The sequence below is a fragment of the Ictalurus furcatus genome, chromosome 26 (assembly GCF_023375685.1).
Source record: "Ictalurus furcatus strain D&B chromosome 26, Billie_1.0, whole genome shotgun sequence".
Taxonomy (NCBI): Eukaryota; Metazoa; Chordata; class Actinopteri; order Siluriformes; family Ictaluridae; genus Ictalurus; species Ictalurus furcatus.
Genome location: NC_071280.1, coordinates 7,921,324 through 7,945,770, shown reverse-complemented (window position 1 = coordinate 7,945,770; position 24,447 = coordinate 7,921,324). Strand labels below are relative to the sequence as shown.

General features: G+C 36.1%; 2 protein-coding genes across 2 annotated transcripts; both read right to left on the bottom strand.

The window, feature by feature from the left end:
* Positions 1-1,218: 1,218 nt before the first annotated feature.
* LOC128602274 (cell surface A33 antigen-like) lies at positions 1,219-12,242 on the bottom strand. Its single transcript, XM_053615968.1, has 6 exons — positions 10,415-12,242; positions 4,137-4,303; positions 3,532-3,757; positions 2,067-2,231; positions 1,564-1,929; positions 1,219-1,242 (listed from the first exon to the last, which is right to left on the bottom strand). Exons 1-5 carry the CDS (start codon positions 10,443-10,445, stop codon positions 1,769-1,771), a joined length of 750 nt encoding a protein of 249 aa, XP_053471943.1. The 5' UTR covers positions 10,446-12,242; the 3' UTR covers positions 1,219-1,242; positions 1,564-1,768.
* A 1,498-nt stretch (positions 12,243-13,740) lies between these two features.
* LOC128602273 (cell surface A33 antigen-like) lies at positions 13,741-22,888 on the bottom strand. Its single transcript, XM_053615967.1, has 5 exons — positions 22,247-22,888; positions 18,011-18,177; positions 17,406-17,631; positions 16,121-16,285; positions 13,741-14,485 (listed from the first exon to the last, which is right to left on the bottom strand). Exons 1-5 carry the CDS (start codon positions 22,275-22,277, stop codon positions 14,313-14,315), a joined length of 762 nt encoding a protein of 253 aa, XP_053471942.1. The 5' UTR covers positions 22,278-22,888; the 3' UTR covers positions 13,741-14,312.
* Positions 22,889-24,447: the final 1,559 nt, after the last annotated feature.

Genomic DNA, 24,447 nt, shown 5'->3' with positions numbered 1-24,447 from the left:
TAAAACATATTTCATGAAACTTCCTATAAGCACAATTCCAAATATCCAAGCTAAATTCAGCAAACCTATAACTTCTCTTTCAAAATGAAACAATCGCCTCATAATCATTTTAACTTTGCCCAAAACCAAAAAAGTAACGGTGCGAGTGGGGCTTGCTACAACCTTAGTCACTGGGGACGTCTGTATAGATCTGGCATTGTGGCAAAGCTGAAGGAAGAGCGGTAATCCTATGGGCACCGTAGGAGGTGTGTCAGGCAGTAATGCCATAGCAGGTCAAGATCTCCCCTGTGTAATCAATAACATGCCGAAGCTGTGTCCTTAACGTACCGCAGACTGTATGTATTGCTTTGCATTTTTTTTGAGTAGTACATATTTGCATGCAGTGGCATTATTCCTGTCCTAATATATTTACACGAATTTATATTTATTAAAAAAAATATTTAATTAAAACAATTTACATTTATATTAAAGAAATTACATGAAATATTTTGGAGTTATAAGTTTTCAAACCATTTATTTTCATTGTGAGTCTATAAAAGTAAACATAAGCATTTACACAATCAGCAATTTTCCTGAGCTTTGGCAGATGCAACCGTGATTATTTTTCTTTTTATACAAAAAAAGGGTTCATTTTCCAGAAACAAGACTTTTTACTTTCTTGAAATTGCTTTTTTTCTGGTGTATTAATATGAAATTAAAGGCATGAAAGTTAACAAAGCCAGAAAAAGTAGCCATGTTCAGAACAAATAAATAAACCTCCTTTTGGCAATTTCAGGTAAATTCAGAGTTTAAAAATAAATTCAAAAAACAGATCTTGCAGGCCTACTTAGCCTCTAGTTGGCTTATTAGCTGGAACATTTGGAGATCTACTGCGGTCATCATAGCGATCATCAGGGTGGCCATAACGGTCTTGGCTGACCCTGCGCCCTGACCCCAACTTCCTAACATGCTGGAGTATGCAAAGAAAAGAATTTCACTGTGCTGTATGTGATCAATACAGACTCATCATCATTATCATTATCATAACCATCTCTTCGCCGATCATCATAATGGTGAGAACGCCGGTCATCATTCTGGTCAGAATCACATTGACGGTTATCTGACCGCCCGTGCCGATCATCACAGTGATCACTATGCTCATCGTGTTCGTCATTTCCGTCAGCTTTGCGCTTGAGACGTTCGTCTTGGTGCCCTTCAAGCTCCTCTGGCTCTTTATCTGTGTACTCACCATCCTCTGGTGATCTGTTTATAATAAATTGAACAATGTTGATTTTTTTCCCCAAGGCCAGTTTGCCTTCTGAGCGTCTTGACCATCAACACAACAAAGAACATGTACATTACACCAGCAGTCAAAGCAAAACAAAAGGCAGCAGATCAATTAAAAGATTTTTTTAATTATCCAAAGACTGCATGTTTTATAGACACAGATTATAATGAATGCTAAACATTGTTTTTTTTCAGCAAAAAATCTATCCAATGCTGACACATGGTAAGCCTCTACAATTACAACAGTTCTTGCTTAGGTGTTACGTTACTAGTTTTCACAATTAAGTAATAGCATACCCCACGGTGTACTCCTCAGACTTGTACTTTTTTCCGGCGGCAGCAGCAGCAGGAGCAGCAGATAATGATCATCAGGAGGAAGAGAAAAACTGCACAGCCTCCAATTATCCAGACTCCAATGTTCATGGAGTCTGAGGCTAAGGGACAGAACCACACAAAATAAAATGAAAAGAGGAAGCCAAAAACTGATAAACAGGAAAAAGGGTCAACATTTTAGCATGATAAATACACAATTTTTAAAATACTTGCATGGCATGACGGTCAAAGTCAGAATACAGGATGCATTGCTAATTTTATTGGCAGACGTGCAGATATAATAACCACTGGTCTCCGTGGAAATATTGTAAAGTGACAAAACTCCATTCACTGAAGAGAGACATACAAAATAGTTATGGTAACAGAATGGAAAGGGCAGGAGGCAATGTTTCCAGATATATAACTGGACGCTGGAGTTCAATATAATACCCATACATAGACACAGGATGAAGACTAAATACACATACCATCAGTGGCCATGGGTGGATTCTGTTGGGGATTATTGCTGACATCATAGCTTTGCCATTTGTACGTCGGTGTTGGCGTGCCCTCCTCTGAACGACAGGTCAGGCTGATGTTCTGGTAAAACTCTGCTTTTCCCTGAACAGCGCAGATGGGTTTGGAAGGAGCCACTGTTTAACAGGAGAAGATCTGTCAGAATTACTGCACTGCAAATTAGTTGCACATCTACAGGTTACTGAATTACGTTATGTGGGTTTTTCACCCGACGACACTGATTGTACAGCTCTCCTGCTGCAGTCTATAACGATGATACCCTACAACAAAGTGTTTATTTGTAAATCATTCATAGGAGTGTTTCTGTAAGAAATGTGGTAAGACTAACTAATGTAAACCTCTACTTGATCAAATCATAGAATTCACATGGATTACTGCACTTTTATATATGGAAAGTGTTGTTGAGTTTAAATCGCTTATTTTTATTACGTTTACAGCATTTACCAGATGACCTTATCCAGAGCGACTTACAGAAGTGCTTTGCTCCATCAAAAACTCATCCCTCACTAGGACAGGGACTAAGAATACCATCGAGAACATTTTGTGAAACCAGACATTATATACTAAGCCCATTTCCATAAAAGTTGGAATTTTTTATAAATGCAAAAAAAAAAACAAAAATTCATGATTTGTCAAGTCTCTTGAAACTTTAATTAACTGACAAAAGTACAAAGAAAAGGTGTTCTGGAAATGGGGTTAGTATTTCTGGAATTAATTAAACATTATGAAAAATAAAGAAAGTGAGTTTCCACAAACTTATAAATAAACACGAACCTAATCATTCAATTGTTTAAGAAATGCCACCATATAAAGGAAAATTAAATATTTAATGCTTCCTTATTACTGTTACCATTATATATATATATATATATATATATATATATATATATATATATATATATATATATATGTTATTTTGACTGACTCCTAGGTCAATAAAAATATTTAATGAGATATATACATACATATATATATATATATATATATATATATATATATATATATATATATATGTATATATATATATATATATAATTAAATATTTTTATTGACATAGGAGTCAGTCAAAATAACATCTACTTCTGCCTTTCAACCTTTACTCTCATCGCTCATTTCATTCCCTCAGCTGTCTGTGCACTTGACCTTTTATGAGGAGTTTTGACTCATTTCACACAATGAATTTTAACTTCAAAATTCAAAACGTCAAATCATCCAACAAGCTGAAATGTTTGTTTGCATCTAAGCTGCTCCAACAGCTTCTGAAGAGTCCCAGCCCCATCAAGTAAAACATTAACATCTGAATATTTCTTCAATGAAATGGGGGAAATTATATAGAAAGGATCTTGAATTATTATTAATTTGCTGTTTGCATACTATTAACTGTTAGCATTACATATTACCAGCCCCTGTACTTACCCAAAACCACAACCGTAGTGGTATCTGATGGTTTTCCCTGGGTGTCCTTAGGAATTTGAACTTTGCACTGATACCCTCTACTGTCCTTTGATGTTAGAGAACTGAGTGTCAAGTTCGCCCATCCTTTAGCAATGTCTACCTGAAGTGAAGCTCGGTTAGTATATCCATCACGGACATCCAGATTATCCGCTGCACTTGAGAAGTAGTAATACGTGAGGATGCCAATCTATAAGACCAAAGAATTTAGCACAAACAAAATTTCATGATAATAGTTTATAGCAGAGCATATGTTTATACCATGCAAGCATTACACATCTTTAGGTTTTTCATTATTTAAGACATGTTCAGGAAGGTTATAGTTTGCTGGACTTAAAAATAGATTTAGTGATATGTACACTGTATGCTGTATGTTATATCTATAAATGTAGGTTGAATCAGGTGCTGGAATTACAGCTTCTCTTAGCAATACACACACCAGGAGTTCCAACAGGCCATTTCATACCTCACTTACAATCATTAAGACAATTCAGAAGAAATATAAGGAAGGTGAAAAGGAAGGTGCTGAAGCAGCATAAGAAGCAAATTTGCTGAAGTGAGTTCATTACATCAGAATCTGCAGGATTATCTGGATGTGAAGTCCATGAGATGATGATTGATGGGTTGTCTGCTTGTTGGGGTTTGAAGTTGCATGGTATAGTGCCGTTGCCCCCACGGGCAAATTCATAAAATGTGAGTGGGATGTCAACAGTTAAAGATGAGGTCAGGTGGATCACTGTAGAGGGAAAAAATGATTTCCATTATTATTCTCTCAAATATAGCAGTGTAAACAACATAGCTAATACTTTCTAGGTTTTTTATGGCAGGCAGCCACCTGCAACCTGAAACAAAAAAACACTTAAAGGGTTTCTTTTTGGTGTGTTTGAATTTGTTAAAGCTCTTAACTGAATCATTTTTGGTGCAACACTGGATGGTAACTGTTAACCCAACCTCAAGGTAAACGGCATGATTCAAAGTAATAAAGCACTGGCTAAGACAGAAATGTGACTGGTGGAACAAAAAAGATCAACCTTTCAGATTAGGCTCAGCAATTTAATTTAATTCCTGAGCTATGATTTTGTCCAAAACTTTAAGCACATTGCAGTATTTACAGACCAGAATCTCAGAAATAACCTTTCCATGCATGAAAACTCTGAGACTGTAAGCTTCTCATTCTGAGAGACTTTATATAGTAGTAAAGGTAGAGGGTTAACCAAGCTGAATTTACTGGTTTTGTACAAGTTCTTCTATTCTTAATATTAATTAATATAGATTAGACCATTTATTTGTGATTCAGTACCATTATCTCGGCTTATCTTGAGGCCATTTCTGTCATGTTTACCTGAGAAGTTACATGAGAAATTGAATGAATTGTTTTGTTACACGCTCGTCATTTAAACAATTATACTAGAAATATACTTGAAACCTACATTTTGCAACTGCTTTGTAAACTTAATACATTCCCTTGTTATTGCTCAGAATGGCATAATGTCTTAGGATTTTAATTCTGATTTAATATTAATCAAATAAAAATGATAACTACCAAAACAAGTGGTGTAGCAGATTTAAAAACACTTCTCTTTGCAGTTTATACTCATTTCTGCCTGACAAACTTTTAGACAGTTTGTAGTACTACTTCTCCAGCAACCAGGCTGAGTGTAAATATTGACACTGTATGTATTCCTATAGACATGTAAAAACTTATGGTATTTGTAACAACCAGAAAGTGTTACAGCAGATGTTTTCAGGTCAGGTCACCAGTCACTCCTCCATAAACTTGTGCTGATTTAAAGCTGACTTCTTCCCTTTGCAATAAGGCGTACACGCTGAGGTATTGCAGCACAGACCAAAACCCACATGTACATACTACATGTACATACAGTGCTGTGAAAAAGTATTTGCCCAATCTAGATTTCTTCTGCTTTTGTGTTTAGTATTATCTTATACTAAATAGTTTTAGCATTTCAAACGAAATACAACATGAAACAAAGGCAACCTGAGTGAACACACCATACAGTTAAAATAGTTTATTTATTTATTTATTTTTATTGAAGCAAAAAAAGTTATCCAACACCCATCACCAGTGTGAAAAAATAATTCCCCCTTAAACTTAAAATCTGGTTGTGCTTCTTCTGCAGCAATAACTGCAACCAAACGCTTTCGATAACTGAAAATCAGTCTTTCACTTACTTCTAGGACTTACTCCTGTAAGTATATATATATATATATATATATATATATATATATATATATATATATATATATATTCTCTGGCTCTTACACCTCTACTCTGTGCACTGCTTGGCAAGTACCGGTACTGTGGGGTGGGGAGGGGGAAAGGTCACAGTTTTGAGATCATGTTCAGCAATTGTAGGGTAGCCACTTTCTTCGTTTTTATACATTCATGCGATTGTTTTCAATTAAGAAATGTCTTCGAAATACGTGTCTACTGCGATTTTGATTTCTCCACTGAAGTAAAGGGTCACAACATTATCTTGGGGTAACATGAAGACATAATACCAACATAAATCTGTCAGAATGTCCCCATACATTTATTTTGTCTGGGGTTCCTAGTACTGTACCTCGCCTATTACTTCATAGACAAGGCTCATGGGTTCTTAACTGACCTGTAAAACATGCGTGATGAATTTGCCAGTGCGATTATTAACACAAGTTTCTCTTGTGCTGGTTCCAATTCTAAAAAAAAGCTCTGCATCATGAAGTCTCTCCAACCACTACTTTCACAACCATCTAAACATGCACTATGGTTTGCACTATGGTTTTAATAAGCACTGACACAGTGTTTTTCCCCACGTCTTTGAGCTTCAGTATCAAGGGTATCATTAATTCATACAACTACAGGTTAATAGCCAAGTCCAGGGGTCCATTATGAACTGTCAACAACCGCAAGCCTTGGGCCCACTACAATCATTATTCCAGATTTATAACTGATGAATTACTGTAACACTGGAACACTTGTTCATATTCTGAAATTAAACAGCAATAAGACTGAGCTACTCGTTGTTTTTTTTTTCCTTTTTTTTTTTCATTTTCTTTTTTTTATTTCAGCTCAAACAAACAATCTCCAGTTTCATTTCTGCTGGACATTTCTGCTGAACATTTCTGCTGAACATTTCTACTGAACATTTCTGCTGAACATTTCTAGTGAACATTTCTGCTGAACATTTCTAGTGAACATTTCTGCTGAACATTTCTGTTGAACATTTCTACTGAACATTTCTGCAGAACATTTCTGCTGAACATTTCTGCTGATCATTTCTAGTAAACATTTCTGCTGAACATTTCTAGTGAACATTTCTTCTGAACATTTCTGCTGAATATTTCTGCTGAACATTTCTGCTGAACATTTCTGCTGAATACTCGTTGTTGGCTCTAAAACAGCACTTGCAAAGATGAACACCTTCACCCTCTCTGTTGACGGCTGCACTATACGAATTTTACGAACGCTTCAAGTACGGTTAATTATTTGTCATGCTGTACTTGCTAATAGACAACTGCTTGAAGCCGTGGGCTGTGTCCCAAACCGCGTACTTACCGTCTATATAGTAGCCGAGATACATGTATTTCGCCTACTATAGGCCTATAGTAGGTAAGTACGTGGTTTGGGACACAGACGTGCTCTCTTGTTTGACGGTTCGTAAAACAGTTCATAAAACGGTTGAGCACTGCAGTGTGTGTACGTGTCCTGTCGCAAAATGCAGTGGAAACTCTCACATGACGTTAATAGTGTGATTAAGGTGTTTACATGTGTGTAATACACCTCGATAATGTGACTAAAACAGGAGTACTCCACATGTCTTAATTCAATTTGTGTTTACTTCGAGTATGACTTTAATCAGATTAAGGTAATTAAAAATTGCTGTTTATATGGTAGTTTCTTAATCAGAGTATTGTCTTAATTGGGTTAATATTGGATTATTGTTGTCCATGTAAACTTACTGTCTGAGTAAGATAATAATTTGATTGAGGTGTTTACATGAGTCGCTTTTAGAATACTCCTTTCATGTTCAGGTTTTACATGTTATAGAACATAATTCGATTAACGGCACACGTCATTACGTCACCGCGCCACGCCGTCTGACGTCCCTCCAGAATTTATCGTATTAACATACAGTTTGTCTTCGTTATGGTATGGTTATAACATATGGTTATGTTTACTTTGAGTATGACCTTAATCGGATTGAGGTAATTAAAAATTGCTGTTTACATGGTAGTTTCTTCATCAGAGTATCATCTTAATCGGGTTAATAGTGGATTATTGTCGTCCATGTAAACGCACTGATTGTTTCTCGCAGTGTATTCTTCCATCTACGGAACATTGCAAGACTACACCCATCCCTCACTCAACACAGCAAAGAAGTCTTGGTCAATGCTAATGTTACTGCAATTCCATCCTGACTGGTATCCATAATAAACTACTTCACCGGCTCCAAATAATCCAAAACTCTGCAGCAATGATCATTACATGCTCCAAATCAACCAGCCATGTAACACCTCTGCTCATCCAGCTTCTCTGGCTTCCTGTTGCCTACTGTGAAACCATTTCAAGATTCAAAAGTTCTTTAAAAACTCAGGCTTGTATAACAGGCTTGTATATTCTCCGTGACATAGTTACATAATACTTAATTCTAATATGTTTTAGTGTGTGTGTATATATATGTATGTATATATATAGTCTATTAGTGTTTTATGTATAATATCATATAATGTGTATATATGCACATGTATAATTGTGTATATATACAGTATCATATTGTGTTTTAGTGTTGTATGTATAATATTGTATAATGTGTATACATGCATATGTATAATTGTATATATACAGTATAATACTGTGTTTTATGTATAATATTGTATATATGCATATGTATAATTTTATATATACAGTATAATATTGTTTTATGTAAAATATTGTATAATGTGTATATATGCACATATATAAATGTATAGGTTATATGCACAATATAATGTGTTTGAGTTTTGTGTGAATTGTATTTGCATGTTGTATTAGTGAAGTGACCTTGGGTGTCGTGGAAGGCACTTTTTAAAAAATAAAATATAGTATTATTACTATTATATAACAAATAAAATGACAATATGTCTTTTCAGTGCATGCAGAGACTTATCTGGGTATACAGTGTGTAGTTGGCTCACGACTTTCACCATTCAACTGGAGAAGTTTGCACCAGACCACTTTATCATGTGTTGGCTCAAATTTAGCCTATTACCCAAAAACACTTAAAATTCAACATAGAAGCCAATACTCACATCTACCTCTGAGCCCAGTTGGAGATAGAAAAAAATACACCAGCCGTGAGTGAGAAGAAGCAAGGGTCCAGCTTTATTGTTCCGTTCCACCACACGAGATCCACACCGATGAGAATTCTCAGAAGTGATCCCAATACCCTGAGCTTAAGCTCCAGTATTTATACTGTATTTACACACTAAATAACCCAGATGTTTCAAGAAGACTATGATCTCACTACCAATAGGGTTAAAAAAGAGCTCATTTACCTTACTCTTATGTTCCAGAAAAGGGCTATTTCACTTACACATAGAATTGAAAGCAGGGGTTTTAATTTACACATAAAATCAGAACCCAGGCATTTCTAATAACCCAGAAAATAAAAACCCACAGTTTCTAGTTACTCAGAGGATCAGAAACTTCATTTTTCAGTTACCCAGAGAATCGAAACCATATCGGTTATAGTTTGAATAACCCGTAAAATAGAAAGTGGACAAGACTAAACAATCTAGAGTGACCTTGGTCTTACTGTTATCTCGCGGGGGGGCAGCTTGACTCAGCCACCCTTATAAATGGCTCCTCATGGTTCTTTCTTAAAATTAAGGCCTTCCTTGCGAGACAAGAACCCTCACCATTTGAGTCATGAGTAAGTTTACATTTTCCTGTATTTCTAGTTTATAATTTATTTTCATATTTGCACTATATTTCTTATTTTATATATATTTATACTACTTGAAAAGCGGTTTACTGTACTTCCAACTTCTTAATATCATTACAGTTCTACTGTCCTGCATATCCTACTATTCTGTTTTTTTATAGAGAGTTTCTCTATTACTATAAGATATTATTAAAGTTATTCATGTGTGTGTATGAGAAAGAGAGAGTGTGTGTGTATGTTGTGTCTACTTGCCCGTCCTTGACTGTACGAGCGTGTGTGTGTGTGTGTGTGTATTAGCCCTCCTCAGCTCAGCTCGTATACCTCTTTTTGACTTTTTTGACTACTACTGCTCTTAAAGATCTTTAAAGTGTAATTCCAATTTGTCAATGTCCGCCTAATCCCGCTTCTATGTGTCTAGGTGCCCGTCTTTTCTTCTTCTCCCCTTTGCTGGATGCTAGGTCTCCCTTATGTTTATTTTATGACATTTTTTATCCACAACACATCTAACAACATGCTGGGAAAGTTTTCTAGATTTATTTATTTATTTTAATCAACTTTTTTCCCCACTGGTTTCAGAAATTAATCAATATTAACAATTTTATAACCGTGGTACTGTAACCTACACTATAAGACATGTGAAATATATTCCTATGATGTTACATGTGATATGTACTTATGTGTGTGTACTGTACATATGTGATGTATAAGTGTGAGGGAATTAATGTGGATTTAATCTACAGTTTATCTCTAAACTAACAAAATTCACAGAAAGAAATAAACATGGGATTACAGGTATTCTGGAATTACAAACTGCTGTTCAGACAGATCCTGAGTGACAACACCTCATTTAGAAGACTAATTCATCTACAGATCATGTTTATGGCCTGGGATGTTAATAAAGACGTTTTAAAAAAATTACTTACCTGCAAAAAGTGAATAAATCGTTACAATCATTTCTGCGTTAAAATGAAATAAACCTTTAAGGGGAAAAAAAAGAAGAAACCGCTTCAACTGAGCGCACTTCTGTTCTCAGCCTTAAATAAGAGCTGCTGAAGCCCCGCCCACAAATCCAGTCTCATCTTGTTCATGTCTACAGGTCCCAGGTCTCATTACATTTATTTCATGTCCCCTCCAAACAGTATGAAGAAATAAAAGCAGTGGGAGCTCGACAAAGTATTTAGTCTGACATTGTTCAATTCAGATTTCTTTTCCGTGGGCTTTCTTTAGAGCTCACAAACTGCTGCACAATTTTTAATACAGTGGTTCTCATACTAGGGGCCGCCAGGTGGCGACAAAAGGGGCTACATACTATATAGAAATTCGAGAACATTATTTAAAGCGCACCAATTATGGTTTTGAAACGTGCCTAATTTTGTTTAAAATTGTCTCATACAATAGATTTACATGCCTCAAAGGTAAAAAAAAAAAAAGAAAGAAAAATAAATAAATAAATAAAAACACTTTAAAGTGCTCATAATTTAATCTGCAGTATTTTGGCACAATCCATTCTCAAACCTGTATCAGATCTGAATGTTCTCCACTCTTGAGATGTCTGCAAAGTTGCATGAGTTTTCGAGCATGTTTAGGCGTCAAAAATGTGATTTGTTTCACAATGAAATTTGTCAGGCTGCCACGGACACGCCCTTCAATGATAACTCAAAAGCTTCGCAATTTAGCTTCGGCAAGGTGTTGAGATTATGTAGTCCGCATATGATGTTGATCGGATGAAATCTCTAGTAGGAGTTCGTAAAAATACGTGGCCTGTAAATGGTTGTTGCCAGCAGGTGGTGCTATGACTATAACAGAATATTGGCATGGAAATGTCTTCAGTCCTGGACTGTTATCAAATATGTGAAGTTCGGAGCAGATTGGACTATGTATGTTTGAGTTATAAGAACTTTCTTTCTCTTGGCGAAACATCGATATTTGTGAGACCGCCACACCCACGCCGTGCAGTGAAAACTCAAAAGCTTCGCAATTTAGCATCATCAGTGCCTTTAGATGAGACTGACCCAATATAATGTCGATGTGATTAAATCTCTAGGAGGAGTTCGTTAAAGTATGAGGCCTGGAAATGGCAAAAAACGGAACAAAAATTTAAGAGAAAAATCTAAATGGCTGACTTCCTGTTGAGTTTAGGTCATGGGTTCAAGAGACATTTTTGTATGTATTTCCATGTTACATATGTTTACCGAATTTTGTACATGTCAGTTACCTGAGTAAACACACAATGAAGTTTTTATTTATGTATTATTTTATTGAAGTAGGGCTTGGCGATAAAACAGTATCGGTATTTATCGACAGTACACCTTTATCGGTAAAGAAACAATTTTGTGTGTAACGCTCGATAAAATGAACATGACATAAACAGACATTAAGTTTGGTTGCATGAACAACCCTGAAGCGTGCGGCGTCCCTGGATCATAAACAGCCTATCATATGCCTTGATAAAGGAGTGTGCTACGAGTGACAAGCAAACAGCCAGTAACAAGTGTTTTCCGTTAAAATGTCGGCTCTGGGGAGGACAGCGAGTGTCCTCAGAGCAGGAGCTAGACTCGTCAGACGCGGACCTCAGCACAGTTTTATCCGGAATTAAGTGTTAAAGTGGAAGATTTATACGAGGCTAGGCTAAGTATGCTAATAGGCTGAGCAGAAACCAGAGCACCAGGAGTCCCATTTTGCGCTATAATGCGATGTTGCCTTGATTGTTCTACGTTTACATTTTTACATTGCACACATTTTGTAACATTTTATTTTTTAAGTTCAGGTACTTTCTGGACTTGAGGAGGAAATATTCATGTTCCTGAAATCCTCAGTTAATCTTGGGCATTCATCTCACTCATCATAACTGGATGACAGTTCTGTGGGTGAAAATGCCTTGTTAAGAAGAATGGTTCAAGCTGCCAAGAATTATATTTTAACTAAAATAATCAATCTTTATAACCGTGGTGGTCAGAAAAGCACCTTAGCATGCACAAAACATCAGATTAGGTGAGCATATGCCCATGATAACCTCAGGTTCTTGTTCTTGGCTGACAGGAGTCGAACCAGATGTAATACTTGCTGTTGTAGCCCATCCACCTGGTTTGGCTCACTATGTGAGCTAGTGTTTGGCAGAATTGAGACCTGTCAGCCAATAAGACACAAGTATTTCCACATATTTTCCTGTAAACCCTGTCTGACTGGTCTCGTCTCTGTTCAAGATATAAAATTACAACAATTTAATGATGTTCAGTTACGTAGTGACAAACCGATCCAAGTGGATAATTATTTGGGGCTAAAGTAAAATCTTGGGGGCTACAGTCCTGAATGCCCAGGTCAGGTTACACCCCAGGTTATTTCACAAACTCTCACCATGTCTAGCAGAATTTCAGATCTATCCTGCACAATATCATTCCTGGAGGATATCATTCCTGCATATAATTATTTCCTTCATAGAATTCTTGCAGGTATTTCTACAGGAACATGAGCCGAAATCATTCTATAGCTGTATCTCTGCATAATATTCCTGTAGGGATTTTTTGTAAGGGGACATCAGATCCAAAGTATACAAGGAAATGTGTGTGCGATAATGCTGTGCTATCGTACTGAAAGGTAAACAACTCTAAAGAGCATACATGCTATAAGACGTGACTGTATAGTACACCCCTTACTCCTGATCCCAATTACACACACACCTGATTTATACTGGTTTTGACCTTGACTTTACTGTTTTCTATCTCTAATATCATGTTTGTTGATCACCTGAAATGTTGATCACCTGAAACCCCCCAAAATATCAGCGATATAATTACTAGCAGAGAGACGTCCAGAATAGAAATATGACTAGAGTTGTTTTTTTTTGTCCAAAGGCATCTGTGGTCCAGGGAAGCCATTGTGAGGGTGTAATTATTAACCACAAACAAATTAAGTTTTTTATTATTTTAGGCGATGGTCATTATTAATTCGGTAACACAGTGAAATACTTTGCCTTACAGATTCCACAATAGTTAACCAACCACTACCCAAAAGCCCAACATAGATTACACATAGTTCATAAAATATTTAACATTTAACATTTATTACCATGCAATTAAAGGCTTGAAAGTTAAATAAGCCATATTCAGAACAGCAGTACACAACGTATTTAACAACTCAGGTCATCTGTCCTTAACAAAAACATTTTTAAATCCCTTTGGTAATTTCAGATAAATTCATAGTTTAAAAATATATTTAAAAAAAAACAGATCTTGAGGCCTCCTTAGCTTCTAGTTGGCTTATTAGTGGGGACATCTGGAGGTCTACTGTGGTCATCATAGTGATAATCAGGGTGGTCATAACAGTCTCAGCGATCTTAACAGAGGTCATAGCGATCCCAGGGATCATCATATATCATATATCATCATGGTTTTGCCGGTTGTCAAAGCAATCAACACGCTCATTGCATTTATCATTTCTGTCACCTTTGCTCTCGAGACCTTTGTCTTGGAAAGGTCTTTATCTCGGTACCTGCCATCATCTGGTGATCTGCTTATAATAAATTGAAGAATGTTTATTTTTCCCCAAGGGCAATTTGCATGCTGACCGTCTTTACCATCAACACAACAAAGAACATGAACATTACACAGGAGTCAAAGCAAGACAAAAAGCAGATCAATTAAACACTCCTCAGGCTTGTCTTATTTTCCAACGGTGGCTGCAGCAGATAATGATAATCAGGAGGAGAGCAACTGCACAGCCTCCAATTATTCGTGCTGTACATTCGATGTTCATGGAGTCTGAGGGATAGAACAGCACTAAACAGGAAAAAAGAAAAAAAAAATGTCAAATTAAAAAAGGAAGTCAAAAACTTGGCCAACATTTTAGCATCATAAGCACACAATTTTCAAAATACTTGCATGGCATGACGGCCAAAGTCAGATTACAGGATTCACTGCGGATTTTATTGGCAGACGTGCAGATATAATAACCACTGGTCTCCATGGAAATATTGTAAAGTGACAAAACTCCATTCACTGAAGAGAGAAATACGAAATAGTTATGGTAACAGAATGGAAAGGACAGGGGGCAATGTTTCCAAATAAATACAGTGGTGCTTGAAAGTTTGTGAACCCTGCATAAATATGAACTAAAACATCAGCAGATTTTCACACAAGTCCTCAAAGTAGATAAAGAGAATCATATTAAACAAATATATAAAAAATATTATACTTGGTCATTTATTTATTGAGGAAAATGATCCAATATTACATATCTGTGAGTGGCAAAAGTATGTGAACCTTTGCTTTCAGTATATGCTTTGACCCCCTGCAACGAAACATTTCCAGTAACTGTTGATCAGTCCTGCACATCGGCTTGGAGGAATTTTAGCCCGTTCCTCAGTACAGAACAGCTTCAACTCTGGGATGTTGGTGGGTTTCCTCACATGGGAACACAACACAACATTTCCACAACATTTCTTTTGGATTAAGGTCAGGACTTTTTGACTTGGCCATTCCAAACATTAACTTCATTCTTCTTTAACCATTCTTGGGAAGAAAAACTTGTGTGCTTACGGTCATTGTCTTACTGCATGACTCATTTTTTTCTTGACATTCAGGTTATGCACAGATGTCCTGACATTTTCCTTTAGAATTAGCTGGTATAATTAAACATTTATTGTTCCATCAATGATGGCAAGCCGTTCTGCCCCAGGTGCAGCAAAACAGGCCACAACCATGATACTACCACCACCATGTTTCACAGATGGGATAAGGTTCTTATGCTGGAATTCAGTGTTTTCTGTTCTCCAAACATAATGCTTCTCATTTAAACCAAAAAGTTCTATTTTGGTCTCATCTCTCCACAATTGTTTTTTTCCAATAGCCTTCTGGCTTGTCCACATGATCTTTAGCAAACTGAAGAGGGGCAGCAGTGTCTGTTTTGGAGAGCAGTGTTTTCCTGATTGTGGACTCATGAACATTAACATTTGCCAATGTGAGAGAAGCCTTTAGTTGCTTAAAAGTTACTCTGGTTTCCTTTGTGACCTCGCAAACTATTACGTCTTGCTCTTGAAGTGATCTTTGTTGGTAGATCACTCCTGAGGAGGGTAACAGTGGTCTTGAATTTCCTCCATTTGTATACAGTCCAAAAGACTGTGAATTGGTGGAGTCCAAACTCTTTAGAGATGGTTTTGTAAACGTTGCTAGCTTGATGAGAATCAACAACTCTTTTTCTGAGGTCCTCAGAAATCTCCTTTGTTCATACCATGATACAGTTCCACAAACATGTGTTGTGAAGATCCGACTTTGATAGATCCCTATTCTTTACATAAAACAGGGCACTCACTCACACCTGATCATCCCATTGATTGACAACACCTGACTCTGATCTGACTGCTAATTCTAGAGGTTCACATACTTTGGCCACTCACAAATATGTAATATTTTTCTTAATAAATTATTAAATGACCAAGTATAATATTTGTGTTTAATTTGTTTGATTGGGTTCTCTTTGTCTACTTTTAAGACTTGTGTGAAAAATCTGATGATGTTTTAGGTCATATTTATGGAGAAATATAGAAAATTGTAAAGGGTTCACAATCTTTTGAGCACCACTGTAACTGGACACTGGAGTTATAATGACACAGGTTCAAGAACAAATACACGTACTGTCAGTGGATTTGGGTGGATTCTGACGAGGGTTATTACTGACATCATAGCTTTGCCATGTGTACATCGGTGTTGGCGTGCCCTCCTCTGAAAAACAGGTCAGGCTGATGTTCTGGTAAAACTCTGCTTTTCCCTGAACAGTGCAGATGGGTTTGGAAGGAGCCACTGTTTAACAGGAGAAGATCTGTCAGAATTACTGCACTGCAAATTAGTTGCACATCTACAGGTTACTGAATTACGTTATGTGGGTTTTTCACCCAACACACTGATTGTACAGCTCTCCTGCTGCAGTCTATAACGATGATACCCTACAACAAAGTGTTTATTTGTAAATCATTCATAGGAGTGTTTCTGTAAGAAATGTGGTAAGACTAACTAATGTAAACCTCTACTTGATCAAATCATAGAATTCACATGGATTACTGCACTTTTATATATGGAAAGTGCTGTCGAGTTTAAATCGCTTATTTTTATTACGTTTACAGCATTTACCAGATGACCTTATCCAGAGCGACTTACAGAAGTGCTTTGCCGGCTCCATCAAAAACTCATCCCTCACCAGACAGGGACTAAGAATACCATCGAGAACACTTTGTGAAACCAGACATTATATACTAAGCCCATTTCCATAAAAGTTGGGATTTTTTCTAAAATGCAATAAAAACAAAAATTCGTGATTTGTCAAGTCTCTTGAAACTTTAATTAACTGACAAAAGTACAAAGCAAAGGTGTTCTGGAAATGGGGTTAGTATTTCTGGAATTAATTAAAGATTATGAAAAATGAAGAAAGTGAGTTTCCACAAACTTATAAATAAACACGAACCTAATCATTCAATTGTTTAAGAAATGCCGCCATATAAAGAAAAATGAAATATTTAGTGCTTCCTTATTACTGTTACCATTATATATATTATTAAATATTTTTTATTGACATAGGAATCAGTCAAAATAACATCTACTTCTGCCTTTCAGCCTTTACTCTCATCGCTCATTTCATTCCCTCAGCTGTCTGTGCACTTGACCTTTTATCCTTATAATTACACAATGAATTTTAACTTCCAAATTCAAAACGTCAAATCATCCAACAAGCTGAAATGTTTGTTTGCATCTAAGCTGCTCCAACAGCTTCTAAAGAGTCCCAGTGCCATCAAGTAAAACATTAACGTCTGAATATTTCTTCAATGAAATGGGGGAAATTATATAGAAAGGATCTTGAATTATTATTAATTTGCTGTTTGCATACTATTAACTGTTAGCATTACATATTACCAGCCCCTGTACTTACCCAAAACCACAACCGTAGTGGTATCTGATGGTTTTCCCTGGCTGTCCTTAGGAATTTGAACACTGCACCGATACACTCTACTGTCCTTCAATGTTAGAGAACTGAGTGTCAAGTTCGCCCATCCTTTAGCAATGTCTACCTGAAGTGAAGCTCGGTTAGCATATCCATCAGTGACATCCAGATTATCCGCTGCACTTGAGAAGTAGTAATACGTGAGGATGCCAATCTATAAGACCAAAGAATTTAGCACAAACAAAATTTCATGATAATAGTTTATAGCAGAGCATGTGTTTATACCATACAAACATTACACATCTTTAGGTTTTTCATTATTTAAGACATGTTCAGGAAGGTTATAGTTTGCTGGACTTAAAACTAGATTTAGTGACATGTAAACTGTACGCTGTATGTTATATCTATGAATGTAGATTGAATCAAGTGCTGGAATTACAGCTTCTCTTAGCAGTACACATGCCAGGAGTTCCAGCAGGCCATTTCATACCTCGCTTACAATCATTAAAACGATTCAGAAGAAATATAAGGAAGGTGAAAAGGAAGGTGCTGAAGCAGCATAAGAAGCAAATTTGCTGAACTGAGTTCATTACATCAGAATCTGCAGGATTATCTGGATGTGCAGTCCATGAGATGATGATTGATGGGTTGTCTGCTTTCTGGGGTTTGAAGTTGCATGGTATAGTGCCGTTGCCCCCACGAGCAAATTCATAAGATGGGAGTGGGATGTCAACAGTTAAAGATGAGGTCAGGTGAATCACTGCAGAGGGAAAAAATGATTTCCATTATTATTATCTCAAACATAGCAGTATAAACAACATAGCTAATAGTTTCTAGTTTTTTTTTTCTGGCAGGCAGCCACCTGCAACCTGGGGGCGGGGGGGGGGGGGACACTTAAAGGTTTCTTTTTGGTGTGTTTGAATTTGTCAAATCTCTTAATTGAATCATTTTTGATGCAACACTGGATGGTAACTGTTAACCCAACCTCAAGGTAAACGGCATGATTCAAAGTAATAAAGCACTGGCTAAGACAGAAATGTGACTGGTGGAACAAAAAAGATCAACCTTTCAGATTAGGCTCAGCAACTTAATTTAATTCCTGAACTATGATTTTATCCAAAACTTTAAGCACATTGCAGTATTTACAGACCAGAATCTCAGAAATATCCTTTCCATGCATGAAAGCTCTGAGACTGTAAGCTTCTCATTTTGAGAGACTTTATGTAGTAGTAAAGGTAGAGGGTTAACCAAGCTGAATTTACTGGTTTTGTGCGAGTTCTTCTATTCTTAATATTAATTAATATAGATTAGACCATTTATTTGTGATTCAGTACCATTCTCTCGGCTTATCTTGAGGCCATATCTGTCATGTTTACCTGAGAAGTTACATGAGAAATTGAATGAATTGTTTTGTTACACGCTCGTCATTTAAACAATTATACTAGAAATATACTTGAAACCTACATTTTGCAACTGCTTTGTAAACTTAATACATTCCCTTTTATTTATTGCTGAGAATGGCATAATGTCTTAGGATTTTAATTCTGATTTAATATTAATCAAATAAAAATGATAACTACCAAAACAAGTGGTGTAGCAGATTTAAAAACACTTCTCTTTGCAGTTTATACTCATTTCTGCCTGACAAACTTTTAGACAGTTTGTAGTACTACTTCTCCAGCAACCAGGCTGAGTGTAAATATTGACACTGTATGTATTCCTATAGACATGTAAAAACTTATGGTATTTGTAACAACCAGAAAGTGTTACAGCAGATGTTTTCAGGTCAGGTCACCAGTCACTCCTCCATAAACTTGTGCTGATTTAAAGTTTACTTCTTCCCTTTGCAATAAGGCGTACACGCTGAGGTATTGCAGCACAGACCAAAACCCACATGTACATACTACATGTACATACAGTGCTGTGAAAAAGTATTTGCCCAATCTAGATTTCTTCTGATTTTGTGTTTAGTATTATCTTATACTAAATAGTTTTAGCTCTTCAAACGAAATACAACATGAAACAAAGGCAACCTGAGTGAACACACCATACAGTTAAAATAGTTTGTTTATTTATTTATTTTTATTGAAGCAAAAAAAGTTATCCAACACAATTATCCAAAATAATTCCCCCTTAAACTTAAAATCTGGTTGTGCTTCTTCTGCAGCAATAACTGCAACCAAACGCTTTCGATAACTGAAAATCAGTCTTTCACTTACTTCTAGGACTTACTCCTGTAAGTATATATATATCTATATATATATATATATATCTATATATATATATATATATATATATATATATATATATATATATATATATATATATTCTCTGGCTCTTACACCTCTACTCTGTGCACTGCTTGGCAAGTACCGGTACTGTGGGGTGGGGAGGGGGAAAGGTCACAGTTTTGAGATCATGTTCAGCAATTGTAGGGTAGCCACTTTCTTCGTTTTTATACATTCATGCGATTGTTTTTAATTAAGAAATGTCTTCGAAATACGTGTCTACTGCGATTTTGATTTCTCCACTGAAGTAAAGGGTCACAACATTATCTTGGGGTAACATGAAGACATAATACCAACATAAATCTGTCAGAATGTCCCCATACATTTATTTTGTCTGGGGTTCCTAGTACTGTACCTCGCCTATTACTTCATAGACAAGGCTCATGGGTTCTTAACTGACCTGTAAAACATGCGTGATGAATTTGCCAGTGCGATTATTAACACAAGTTTCTCTTGTGCTGGTTCCAATTCTAAAAAAAAGCTCTGCATCATGAAGTCTCTCCAACCACTACTTTCACAACCATCTAAACATGCACTATGGTTTGCACTATGGTTTTAATAAGCACTGACACAGTGTTTTTCCCCACGTCTTTGAGCTTCAGTATCAAGGGTATCATTAATTTATACAACTACAGGTTAATAGCCAAGTCCAGGGGTTCCCAAACTTTGTGTAAATGTAAATGGACATTATGAACTGTCTACAACCCCAAGCCTTGGGCCCACTACAATCTTTATTCCAGATTTATAACTGACGAATTACTGTAACACTGGAACATTTGTTCATATTCTGAAATTAAACAGCAATAAGACTGAGCTACTCATTGTTTTTTTTCTGTTTTTTTTCTTCATTTTCTTTTTTTTTATTTCAGCTCAAACAAACAATCTCCAGTTTCATTTCTTCTGAACATTTCTGCTGTACATTTCTACTGAACATTTCTGCTGAACTTTTCTGCTGATCATTTCTACAGAACATTTCTGCTGGACATTTCTGCTGAACATTTCTGCTGATCATTTCTGCTGAACATTTCTGCTGAACATTTCTAGTGAACATTTCTTCTGAACATTTCTGCTGAACATTTCTTCTGAACATTTCTTCTGAACATTTCTGCTGAACATTTCTGCTGAACATTTCTGCTGAATACTCGTTGTTGGCTCTAAAACAGCACTTGCAAAGATGAACACCTTCACCCTCTCTGTTGACGGCTGCACTATACCATGCTCCACTCAGGTTGAGAGCCTTGGTGTCATTTTAGATAGCACTCTCTCCTTTGCTGCACACATGAACAATGACTACGTTTACATGGACAGCAGTAATCTAATTACTGACCTTACTCTGAGTAAGATAATATTGTGATTAAGGTGTTTACATGAGTCACTTTTAGAATACTCCTTTCATGTTCAGGTTTTACATGTTATAGAACATAATTCGATTAATGGCACACGTCATTACGTATATATATATATATATATATATATATATATATATATATATATATATATATGAATATTACGCTTCCTGTTGCCTACTGTGAAACCATTTCAAGATTCAAAAGTTCTTTAAAAACTCAGGCTTGTATAACAGTCTTGTATATTCTCCGTGACACAGTTACATAATACTTAATTCTAATATGTTTTAGTGTGTATGTATATATATATATATATAGTCTATTAGTGTTTTATGTATAATATCATATAATGTGTATATATGCACATGTATAATTGTGTATATATACAGTATCATATTGTGTTTTAGTGCTGTATGTATAATATTGTATAATGTGTATACATTATTGTATATATACAGTATAATACTGTGTTTTATGTAAAATATTGTATAATGTGTATATATGCACTTATATAAATGTATAGGCTATATGCACAATATAATGTGTTTGAGTGTTGTGTGAATTGTATTTGCATGTTGTATTAGTGAAGTGACCTTGGGTGTCGTGGAAGGCGCTTTTTAAAAATAAAATATAGTATTATTACTATTATATAACAAATAAAATGACAATATGTCTTTTCAGTGCATGCAGAGACTTATCTGGGTATACAGTGTGTAGTTGGCTCACGACTTTCACCATTCAACTGGAGAAGTTTGCACCAGACCACTTTATCATCTAACAACATGCTGGGAAAGCTTTATAGATTTATTTATTTATTTTAATCAACTTTTTTTCCCCACTGGTTTCAGAAATTAATCAATATTAACAATTTTATAACCGTGGTACTGTAACCTACACTATAAGACATGTGAAATATATTCCTATGATGTTACATGTGATATGTACTTATGTGTGTGTACTGTACATATGTGATGTATAAGTGTGAGGGAATTAATGTGGATTTAATCTACAGTTTATCTCTAAACTAACAAAATTCACAGAAAGAAATAAACATGGGATTACAGGTATTCTGGAATTACAAACTGCTGTTCAGACAGATCCTGAGTGAAAACACCTCATTTAGAAGACTAATTCATCTACAGATCATGTTTATGGCCTGGGATGTTAATAAAGACGTTTTTAAAAATTTACTTACCTGCAAAAAGTGAATAAATCGTTACAATCATTTCTGCGTTAAAATGAAATAAACCTTTAAGGGGAAAAAAAAGAAGAAACCGCTTCAACTGAGCGCACTTCTGTTCTCAGCCTTAAATAAGAGCCGCTGAAGCCCCGCCCACAAATCCAGTCTCATCTTGTTCATGTCTACAGGTCCCAGGTCTCATTACATTTATTTCATGTCCCCTCCAAACAGTATGAAGAAATAAAAGCAGTGGGAGCCCGACAAAGTATTTAGTCTGACATTGTTCAATTCAGATTTCTTTTCCGTGGGCTTTCTTTAGAGCTCACAAACTGCTGCACAATTTTTAATGCAGTGGTTCTCATACTAGGGGCCGCCAGGTGGCGACAAAAGGGGCTACATACTATATAGAAATTCGAGAACATTATTTAAAGCGCACCAATTATGGTTTTGAAACGTGCCTAATTTTGTTTAAAATTGTCTCATACAATAGATTTACATGCCTCAAAGGTTAAAAAAAAGGAATAAATAAATAAATAAAAACACTTTAAAGTGCTCATAATTTAAACTGCAGCATTACCCCCTCACCCCACCACCCCCACCGTGCCACAAACGACTCCCGAAATGATCAGTTCTAAAGGATTCATTCTAAACTCCTCCTTTCAGAGAGCATACTCTGCTCTGATTGGTCAGAAGTCCCAGTCGGTTGTGATTGGTCTACTGCTGTCAGCGAGCAGCCCATGAAGACCAAAGATGGGGCTTTTGTTACAGACCTAGGTTAGTGCAGGAAGTAAAGTTTGGAATTACTAGCGACTCGTTTCAGCTGTTCAGAATCGGTTCATTCTTTTGGGAGTCAAGTGTGCTTAGATTTTTGAAATTTGCAGACGTTTTTACATTCAAAAACAGTTCTATAACAACACACTACATGAGGTAATAGGTAATATTTGAAAAACCATAATAGGTACACTTTAAAAAATAATAAACGAATCCAGATTTACACAGGTCTCTACGGTAACAATTTTTTAGAAGCACTTGTGCTCCTAATTACAAAAACTTAGGAGCACAGTCAAAAATTTAGGAGCACGGTTGAAGTTTATTATTATTATTATTATTATTTTAGAGATGGTAACGTTAATGTAACAATATAACACACAAGTAGGCATGTGAAAACTTGAGCTTGAAAATTATGACAGAATTTAGGAACACAGTGTGAGCCATGAGAAATGAATGTACCTTCTGATAAACTAAATGTAATATTTTCAGTAAATTTTACAGGCTGTACGCAAAAAAAAAACCCAACCGTTAACCTGTTTCAGCTTGTAAACAAATACAATAAACCTCAATGTCTTTGAAGTCTGCTCCTCTTAAATATATTTAAAGCTACACTATTAGCCATTCTCCACTGTCATGGTTCTGGGCTGAAGCCAGTTCTCGAACTGCTCTGCATATATTGTGTATATATCTGAATAATAATAATGTGTCATTCATGAACAATTCGTTCATTTTTAACGGATCTTTAATATGACTCGGGAACAACGAGTTGTCTCAGAGAGTGATCCGTTCATTTTTGAATGCGCATGTGCAGCAACATCCCAGTAGGTTCTAATCTCTAGGAGGAGTTCATTAAAGTATGAGGCCTGGAAATGGCAAAATCTGAGCAAACATTTTAGAGAAAAGTCAAAATGGCTTACTTCCTGTTGATTGTATGGCATGAGTTCAAGAGATTTTTTTGTAAGATTACACATGGCTGCCAAATTGTGTACATGTAGGTGAAACGTAGCGCGAGGCAGACAAATTTTGTAGGTGGCGCTATTAAGCCATTTTGGCACAATCCATTCTCAAACCTGTATCAGATCTGAATGTTCTCCACTCTTGAGATGTCTGCAAAGTTGCATGAGTTTTCGAGCATGTTTAGGTGTCAAAAATGTGATTTGTTTCACATTGAAATTTGTCAGGCTGCCACGGACACGCCCTTCAATGATAACTCAAAAGCTTCGCAATTTAGCTTCGGCAAGGTGTTGAGATTATGTAGTCCACATATGATGTTGATCGGATGAAATCTCTAGGAGGAGTTTGTAAAAATACGTGGCATGTAAATGGTTGTTGCCAGCAGGTGGTGCTATGACTATAACTGAATATTGGCATGGAAATGTCTTCAGTCCTGGACTGTTATCAAATATGTCAAGTTCGGAGCAGATTGGACTATGTATGTTTGAATT